Raw genomic sequence first — 10,000 nt, forward strand, 5'->3', positions numbered from 1 at the left:
TTTTGAGACTGTCACCCAGGCTGGAGTACAGTGGTACTCACATGATAAGCTCACTGCAGCCTTGACCTCCCAGGCTCAGGAGATCCTCCCACCTCAGCCTCCCAAGTAGCTGAGACCACAAGTGTACACCACCACGCCTGCCTGATTTTATATTTTTTGTACAAACGGGGTCCCACTGTGTTGGCCACGCTGGTCTCGAACTCCTGGCCTTGAGTGATCCTTCCACCTCGGTCTCCCAAAGTGCTGGGATGATAAGCATGAGCCACTGCACTCAGGCAGTTTCTAGTTTGGATATCTGAGTGGACTTCCCCGCCCCCACACAGCATGCTCATGCTCAAGCAGAGCTTTCGTGTAAGGTTGTGGGAGTGCAAGAAGAGAAAGAGCGTGCAGCCAGCGTTGGAGCTTCTCCAGCTTCTCAGGGTCTCCTTTGTTCTGTTTCATGGGTTGCACACCAAGAACGGCGAGAGGAATCTTGGTTTCAGGGGGCCTCAAACCAGACATTGAGGAGGTGGGGGAGGCGGTTGCCACTCCGCTCATTCAGTGCATCCAGGCTGTCTAACTGGTTAGGCCACTTGCAAACGTGCAAACCTTAAGTAAAGAAACAGACCCTGGAGTCAGGGGGGAGGTTTGAACTTTAACTAGCACGTCATAAATCCCAGCCCTTATCTTGAACAAGAGCGAAGACCAGACTTGCAGGCATCCCCCAAGATAAAGGTAGGCTCTCTGCAAGGCAGCTGTAAGTCAGCTCTCCTCCACCTCTCTGGCTGGCCCCCTCCTTATCAGAGTCCTGCTTCCTTCCTCTTTAAATCTGCAGACAACGCTGCTTCTCTGCAGGTCTCCGCATATTCCCTCGGCTCACAGACTGGCTGCAAACTTGGTATTTTCAGGGTTAGGTTTGCAACACATGACTGGGGAAATGCATGAAAAGAAAATGATGCAAGAATTCAATGCGGACACTTTTAGGTGAGGAGATGTGACAAAAAGTCTCTGCCTGGCCAAACCGTAGCCAGGCTCCTGAAGCCCCTGCCAGGCCCGGTGTGCGTTTCCCTATAAAATTAGATTTCAGCAAAGTAACTGCTGAGACACTTTAGTGAGAAGCCGCCACCCTTGATACCAGGTTCCTCATCGCCCACCACCCCCGGGTGATGTCTGACCCCCCCGTTTGGCTTTAACAAGAATTCTGTGAGGTTGGTTTAGCCAGAACCTGCTTCACCTCTGATGTTTCCTTATAGTGCTTTGCCATCTCCACACCCGCTGCCTGCCCTGTGGCTGTACATTCCCACTTGCCCTTGCTGTATTCGTATTGGACGTTGAGCCCAGCCGCTCTCCTACACTGTGAACCCCCATTGCAGTGGTCCCTGTACTCCACATGATAAGCCGGGATAATGTCTTCATTATCTTTTTGGTGATGCTTTCGCAAGTATGAGGTTCATGCAAGAGTAATCACTGCAATTACCAACCTAATATCACTGAATAATTTTTTTCTTTAACAAAGATTTTGTTCCCGGACGAATGAACGAGGGCTGGCTGCTTGTTCTTGGGGTTCAATAACAAGGTGCAGACAGACTGGGGAGAAGGGAATTTATTTCTGCAACGGGTTACAGGGAGGAGGTCAGATTAACTCACCAGGTCAACTCAAAGTGACAAGTTGTTTCTCCTGGGTTTCTATGCATTTTAAGCTCTATGCCCACGTGTATGATTGCGCCTAGGAGCGGGAGTATTTCATTCAGTCCCTATCTAATCTTTAACTAGGGTGTGGGGTCTGCGAAGTTTTCTCTAGACACTTAGAAAGTTTCTTAATCTTCAGTGAGCCCTGATATGAGGTGTGTGTGTAAGAATGCTTTTATTATTTGATCCGATTTTATGGTCTGAGGAAGCTCATGCAGGGCCTTCACAGATTTGTTTTGGCATTTTGGCCATACTTCCTCAGCACCACTTTCTCCAGTTCTTTAATGTTTAACTTATGCATTCATCAGAATTATAATAAAGCGTTAGTGGAAAAACTGGTTGCTCCGGCTGCTGATGGAAGCCTGGCATGCCACCGTTTGACTCAGAGGGAACCTAACTCTCAAGGAGCCGTAATCCCAGCACTTTGGGAGGTCCAAGTGGAGGATTGCTTGTGCCCAGGTGTGCGAGACCAGCCTGGGCAACATAGGGAGACCCCATCTCTATACATTAAAAAAAAGTTAGTCAGGTGGCATGTGCCTGTTGCCTCAGCTACTCTGGAGGTTAAGGCTGGAGGATCGCTTAAGCCTGGGAGTTGGAGGCTGCTGTGAGCTGTGATTGTACCACAGCACTCCAGCCTGGGTGACAGAGCGAAACCCTGTCTCCAAAAACAAAACAAAACAAAAAACGAAAACAAAGAGCCATATAAGAAAGTTTTAAATAATGTATTTTTAAACGCCCCAGTGGGGTTTTCTGCAGAAATCCTGGGTGCTTATAAGCCAGCCAGAGCCTCTACCTTTAAAGCATATCTGTTCATGTCATAGGTCTTACAGGTGTGGAGGAAAGTTGAGGTTTTTAAATTTAAAAAAATAAAACAGAAGATGAGCAGTTCTGAATCTTTTTTTTTTTCTTTTGAGCATGTTCTCTGGGTGGGGAGTGTGCTATGGTTTCTGAAAACAAAGAAGAAAACATGTCGTTCTTCTATTCCAGGTTCTCACCATGGCCTGGGGACTGTGATTTATTTATTTTAATGGATAGCATGAAGGTGCTATTTGCCCAAGTAGTGGGATGGGGTGACCGTGGAGGCCAAGGACAGAGGGTGAGGTATTCAGCCTGGAGATGACCTTTAACCTCAAGGCTTTCTTCCTTTTAAAACGTTTGCTGTTTGTTCAGTTTTGTTTTGTGTTTTTTTGAGATGGAGTCTTGCTCTTGTCGCCCAGGCTGGAGTGGCGCGATCTCGGCTCACTGCAACCTCTGCCTCCCAGTTCAAGCGATCCTCCTGCCTCTGCCTCCCAAGTAACTGGGACTACAGGTGCGCACCACCACACCCAGCTAATTTTTGTATTTTTTATAGAGACGGGGTTTCACCATGTTGGCCAGGCTGGTCTTGAACTCCTGGCCTCAAGTGATCCACCCACTTTGGCCTCCCAAAGTGCTGGGATTACAGGTGTGAGCCACTGTGCCCAGCCAAACGTTTGCTTTTTTAACAATAATTTTGTGTGTGTGTGTGTGTTTTTTTTTTTTTTGAGATGGAGTCTTGCTCTGTTGCCCAGGCTGGAGTGCCATCTCAGCTTACTGCAACCTCTACCTCCCAGGTTCAAGCAGTTCTCCTACTTCAGCCTCCTGAGTAGCTGGGATTACAGGTGCCCACCACCATGCTTGGCTAACTTTTGTATTTTTAGTAGAGACGGGGTTTCACCATGTTGGCCACTGTGGAACTCCTGATCTGAAGTGATCCGCTCACCTTGGTCTCCCAAAATGCTGGGATTACAGGGATGAGCCACTGCACCCAGCCAATTGTATATTTCAAAATAACTAGAGGAGTATATTTAGAAATGTTCCCAACACAAATAAATGATAAATATTTGAGGTAACGGATAGCCCAGTTACCCAGATTTGATGACTACACATTGTATGCTTGTATCAAAAATATCACACCAACCCCATAGATATGTGCAACTGTGATGTATCCATAAAAGTTAAAAGTTTTAAAAATTGCCTGGCACAGTGGCTCAAACCTGTAATCCTAGCACTTTAGGAAGCCAAGTGGGAGGACTGCTTGAAGTCAGGAGTTTGAGACCAGCCTGGGCAACATAGTGAGACCCCATCTCTACAAAGAATACAAAAATTAGCTGGGTGTGTTGGTGTATGCTCGTGGTCCCAAGGGAGCTTGGGAGGCTGAGGTGGGAGGATTGCTTGAGCCCAGGAATTCTAGACCAGCCTGGGTAACATAGCAAGACCCAGTCTCTACACAAATTTTAGAAAATTAGCTGGAAGTGGTGGCATATGCCTGTGGTCCGCTAGTTGGGAGGCTGAGGTGGGAGGATTGCTTGAGCCCAGGTAGTTGAGACTACAACGAGCTGTGATGGTGCCACTGCACTTCAGCCTGGGCAACAGAGCAAGACCCTGTCTCAAAACAAAACAAAAGAGACAAAAAAACCCTCAGAACTGTTGAGATTTTTAAAAAAGTGACTGTATGATTACATTAGGCCCACCCAAATAATCCAGAATCAGCTCCCCATATTAAGACACTTAATTTCATGAAATCTGTGAAGTCTGTTTTGCCATGCAATGTGATATGGTTTGGCTGTGTCCCCATCCAAATCTCATCTTGAATTCCTACATGTTGTGGGAGGGACCCGGTGGGAGGTAATTGAATCATGGGGGCAGGTCTTTCTCATGCGATTTTCGTGATAGTGAGTAAGAGTTTCCCTGCGCAAGCTCTTTTCTCTTTGCCTGCCACCATCCTTGTAAGACATGACTGGCTCCCGCTTGCCTTCCACTATGATTGAGGCTTCCCCAGCCATGTGAAACTGTAAGTCCATTAAACTTCTTTCTTTTGTATATTTCCCAGGCTTGGGTATGTCTTTATCAGCAGTGTGAAAATAGACTAATACACAAGGTGACATTATACAAGGTGGTTAAGGGTTGAATGGTGTTTCCTCCCCCACAATTCATAGGTGGAAGATCTATCCCCTCTCCCCCATCTGTGAATGTGACCTTATTTGGAAATGCAATGTTTACAGATGTCATTAGTTTCGATGAGGTCATCCTGCAGGAAGATAGGCTGTAATCCCATGACTGGTGTCTTTATGAAAAGAGGAAGTTTGGACACAGACACACATAGAGGAGAACACCATGAAACCATGGGGCAGAGACTGGAGTGATGCTGCCAAAAACCCAGGGATGCCTGGAGTCGCCAGGGTCTGGAAGAGGCAGGAAGGATCCTCCCCTATAGCCTCCCAAAGGAGCGCAGCCCTGAGACACCTTGATCTCAGCCTCCTGGACTCCAGGACTGGGTAAGGATAAGTATCTGTTGTTTAAGCCCCTGGTTTGTGGTAACTTGTAGCAGCCACAGAAAACTAATTCACACATACTCATAGACTCCAGGGATTCTGATGTCTGTATCTTGAACAGCATGAGGGGTCATTATTAAGCCATTGGCAGGGCTTTGGTTCTGATTGTGGCCATGGATTGCCTTTGGTCTGTTGGACACGTCCTCTTCTCTGGAACGGCCATGCCAACTCCATGTGATTAGATTAGGATGGGATTCTAAGGTGGATATCCCCTTCCAACCATGGGTGGACATGTAATCCAGGAATGGCCAAGTCCTTCAGCCATAATGATTGGTACCAAGATGGGTGATATTGTTTGGCCGTGTCCCCACCCAAATCTCATCTTGAATTGTAGTTCCAAAATGTCCTAAACATTACAAACTATAAATGTTAGCTAACATGGCAAAAGGGACTTTGCAGCTATAATGAGTTAAGAATGCTGAGATGTTGGGAGGCCGAGGCGGGCGGATCATGAGGTCAGGAGATTGAGACCATTCTGGCTAACATGGTGAAACCCCATCTCTACTAAAAAAAAAAAAAATACAAAAAAGTTAGCCGGGCGTGGTGGTGGGCACCTGTAGTCCCAGCTACTCGGGAGGCTGAGGCAGGAGAATGGCGTGAACCCAGGAGGTGGCACTTGCAGTGAGCTGATATTGCACCACTGCACTCCAGCCTGGGCAACAGAGCTGGACTCCGTCTAAAAAAAAAAAAAAAAAAAAAAATTCCTGAGATGAGGAGATGATCCTGGATTATCCTGGTGGGTTCTAAATAATCACAAGAGTCCTTATAAGTGGGAGGTAGGAGTGTCAAAGTCAGAGAAGGAGATGTGAAGAGGGAAGCAGAAGTCAGAGAAAGAGAGAGACTGGAGGATACTGTGCTGCTGGCTTTGAAGATGGAGGAAGAAGTCATAAGCCAAGGAATACCACAGCCTCTAGGAGAGGGAAATGCAAGGAAATGGATTTTCTTTTGGAACCCCAGAAGGAACCAGCCTGCTGACACTTTGATTTTTTGACTTCTGATTACCACAACTATAAGAAAAACTGTGTTATTTTAAGCAATTAAGTTTGTGATATATTTTGTTACAGCAGCAATAGCAAACTCACACACTCCTCTAATAGTCTTTTAACCTCAGGTCCTCTCTCTCTCTCTTTCTTCTCCTCCTCTTTCCCGTCTCCTTCTTCTTTTTCTCTCATTCTCTTTCACCCCATCTGTTCTCTCCAGAGGGGCAGATGAACGTTTTCTTTACATGGGGGCTCCTGACTCCATAAAGAAGTCAGAAGCTGCCAGGTCTCCTAAGTCTAGGGCAGGAAGGATAGTATCAGCATCACTTCTGCTGCATTCTGTTGGTCAAAGCAAATCAGAGGCTCATTCCAGATCCAAGGGGAGGAAAAAGGCTCCAACTTGTAGTTGGGCTCATGTGGAAGGTAATGGGAGGAACTGGCAGCTGTTTTAAGACATGTACCACATCTAGATTTCAACCTACAGAAAAGTCCAAAGATACACCAACAGCAGCCCAAGTTAGTCAATGGAAGGTGGCTCAAGGCTGCCCCCTTTAGGTGGAGACTAACCAGCTCCCTGACATCCTTCAGTTAACTGCACCTTCCTCCTTTTTGCTGCCTGGAATGTCTACACACTGCCTGGAGCTGTGGCAGCCATCTTGTGACCATGAGGCAAATCCTATGTGCAAGAGCAGGAAGCTGGAAAGAACCTGCCATCCCTGGATTGCTTCCTCTGTGACTCCCATTACCTGGGAGAGAACACATCTTTCTCTTGTTTAAGGCGTTCTTATGCCCAGTCTCCCTTTCTCCCCTGTATAACCCTAAAAGTACAGGAGTACACTTGTGACTGTAACTTAAGTTTTCAGAATGGGGAGTTGGGATTATTTAGTCCTCTCTCCATGAATCACTAGTGAATACCAATGCCAGGTGAGTTCCTTCAAAGCTGGGGGGTGAAGGGGTGGAGGTGGAAAAGTAGGATTGCAGATGGGAAATAAAAACAAACAAATGACACCATCCAGGGAGATTTGTCATATTTTATTCAGTAGTTCTGCTGCACTGCCAGCCTAGGGATGCACTTGATTCCCAAGAAACGCGAGTGTCCTATTCGCAGAGTCATCCACAGGTACCTGCCCCCTGGACTGCGGCAACTTTATTACCTTAACTAGCACAGAACAGAGGTTGATTTAAACTCCTTACATTCACTTCTCAGACCAATGAATGGGCAAAGAAACACCTCATGGCTCTGGGAAGACATGTTGAGACCCGTTTTTGCAAGTCCTAAGGAATGGAAGAATATAGCTGCCAGGTATCCCAAGTCTAGGGCAGAAAGGGTAGTATCGGCATCACTTACACTGCATTCTGTTGGTCAACGCAAGTCAGAGGCTCAGCCCAGATCCAAGGGCAGGGAAGAGGCTCCATCCTGTAGTTGGGCTCACTTGGAAGGTAATGGGAGGAGTTGGTGACTGCTTTAAGACACATACTGTATCTAGATTTCAACCTACAGAAAAGTCCAAAGATGCACTCACAGGAGCCCATTAGTCAAGTGAAGCTGGCTCATGGCTGCCTTCTTCAGGTGGAGACTAACCAACTCCCTGACGTCCTTCAGTTAACTGCTCCTTCCTTTTTCCTGCTGTCTGGAATGTCTGCGTGCCATCTGGAGCTATGGCAGCCTTCTTGCGACCATGAGGCAAACTCTACATGCAAGAGCAGGTAGCCAAAAAGAGCCTGCCAGCCCTGGGCTTATATCCTGCTTCCCAGGGAGCTTGAAGATAGCAAAACCCACAGCCATTTTCATCAAATGCCAGGAAATTCTTAGGCTGGGATAGTTTGAATGGTTGAGTGTGAAAGGCTTGTTATAATGTGCTTGTTGAATACAGTGAAAGATGAGATGGCTTTTAGCTGCCTCCAACCCCCTCGTGTCCCGTGCTCCATAGATGTTTTTTTTTTTTTTTTTTTTTTTATCATTTTTTGATAAAAAATCCTCCTACCGTGGCCTCCCAAAGTGCTGGGATTACAGGTGTGAGTCACCATGCCTGGCTTTGTTTAATGCATTCCTTTTTCCCAGCATCTGTTACCAGCAGCCTGAAGCCATTTCTATAACAATATCAGGAAGACACATGGACAGAGACCCTAATGTATGAAAAATGCATCAACCCTTTGAGATCAATGAGTCCTCAAACACAGAGACCGAGAGGCTTTCACTTTCCTCCACTATGTGAGAGTAGCAACAGACACTCTTCCCTGTCCGTTTGTAAGGCTGCTATGTCATCTAGGTGATGAAATGGCAATAATGCTTTAAGACAGAGGGGTGAAAACACTGGGCATTGGCACAGTGACAAACCCTGAGAGTAGAGGAAGAGGAGGCATCAGTGGGTGCCTGCTGGGATAGTCTTATTTCAGAAATCAGAAAATGGAAACCCTAGATGGGCACAGTGGCTCACGCCTGTAACCCCAGCACTTTGGGAGGCTGAGGCAGGTGGATGACTTGAGGTCAGGAGTGCGAGACCAGCCTGGGCAACATGGTGAAACCCTGTCTCTACTAAAACTACAAAAATTAGCTAGGCATGGTGGCAGGTGCCTGGTGCCTGTAATCCCGGGTACAGGAGGCTGAGGCAGGAAAATCGCTTGAATCCGACAGGCAGAGGTTGTAGTGAGCAGAGATCGTGCCATCGCACTCCAGCCTGGGGGACAGAATGACACTCTGTCTCAAAAAAAAAAAAAGAAAGAAAGAAAATGGGGACCCACTCTCAGTCCAGGGCATGTTCCTTGCAAAAAGGGAAGCTGAAGATTGAACCAAGCTTGGAGAAATTTGTTTGCAACACAGTCAGGCTCTCCTGGATCCTCTCTCACAGTCCCGGCATTCGGGGGGTGCCATCCCCATCCTCGTGGCATAAGCAGAACGGGAAATGTCCGCAGCATGGCTGCAGCCATGGCTTCCACAGAATGTTGCTCGTGGAAAACTGCTGGGGCACAGGACTCAGGGTGTGCCGATGCTCCGACACCGCCGCACCCACCCTTGCTATCACAGCGTGGTACAGGGGCTCGGAGTCGGGGGTCAGGGGCCGTGCCTCGGAGGGGTCCCTGGAGAGGTCAAAGAGCAAAGGGGGTCTGTGATGGGTCACGCCCTCCCCGGAGCATGGACAGACGCCTCGGCCGTAGCAGGCCCCCGCTCCCTCAGGGTGGAACTGCGGGGTGGTGTAATGAACCTTCCAGACGCTTCCACCTGGATGCAGACAAGAAGGGAGTCAGGGTGGCAGAAATCCATGCAGGTGTGAACACAGGACGCAGGTGTCAGCCCTGTGGAATCAGCATGAACCTCTCTGTTCAATGAAAAGGAGGGGGGACACGAGGCAGTTCACACAATCACAGCCTTCAGCTTGTCAAGTCAGAGCATGTGTGTGTGTGCGCGCCCGTGTGTGTCCGTTTGTGTCTCTACATCGCATGCCCCAGGCAAAGGGACTCATGGCAGAACGCTCACTGTGGCTGCTTTCAGAAATCAGAATCAGAGGTTCCTTAATTCTTACCCTTTCCCCTGTGTTGAAACTGTTCAGCGTCGATCTACTACCTTTCCACACAGAAACACCCATGATATTTTAAACAGCACGACTGGGTACTTATCTATCTATTGCTACCTATTTATCAATCCATCCATTTATCTTACCTATCGATCTCATCTATCATTATCAATCAATCATCTACCTACCTACCTATCATCTATCTCTGTTTATCTATCTCCTATCTATCTACCATCTGTCTACCATCTACCTATCTACCTACATATCTATCATCTACCTACCTATCTACCATCTATCATCTATTTATCTATCAACTTATCTATCACCTATCATCTATCTATTATCTGTCTCTCCATCCATCTTTCTTTTTTCTAACAGCCCACCAGATATCTCTATCTACCTTTCATCCATCTATCTATCCATCTATTCATCCACCCATGAACTGATTCTACTTTTTATCTATCATCTATCTGTTTATCTATCATCT

At 47.2% G+C, this 10,000-nt stretch overlaps 1 protein-coding gene across 1 annotated transcript in view; it reads right to left on the bottom strand.

Moving 5' to 3' along the window:
* Window positions 1-8,655: 8,655 nt before the first annotated feature.
* The window catches only part of LOC108537908 (arylsulfatase D-like), a 2,268-nt gene continuing 923 nt past the window's right edge, over window positions 8,656-10,000 (bottom strand). The window contains exon 2 of the mRNA XM_017885686.1: window positions 8,656-9,221. Within this exon, the coding sequence (XP_017741175.1) occupies window positions 8,845-9,221 (377 nt within the window). The 3' untranslated portion in view covers window positions 8,656-8,844. The remainder of the gene's footprint in view (window positions 9,222-10,000) is intronic.

Source organism: Rhinopithecus bieti, unplaced genomic scaffold (assembly GCF_001698545.2).
Source record: "Rhinopithecus bieti isolate Rb0 unplaced genomic scaffold, ASM169854v2 scaffold_15500, whole genome shotgun sequence".
NCBI classification, from domain to species: Eukaryota; Metazoa; Chordata; class Mammalia; order Primates; family Cercopithecidae; genus Rhinopithecus; species Rhinopithecus bieti.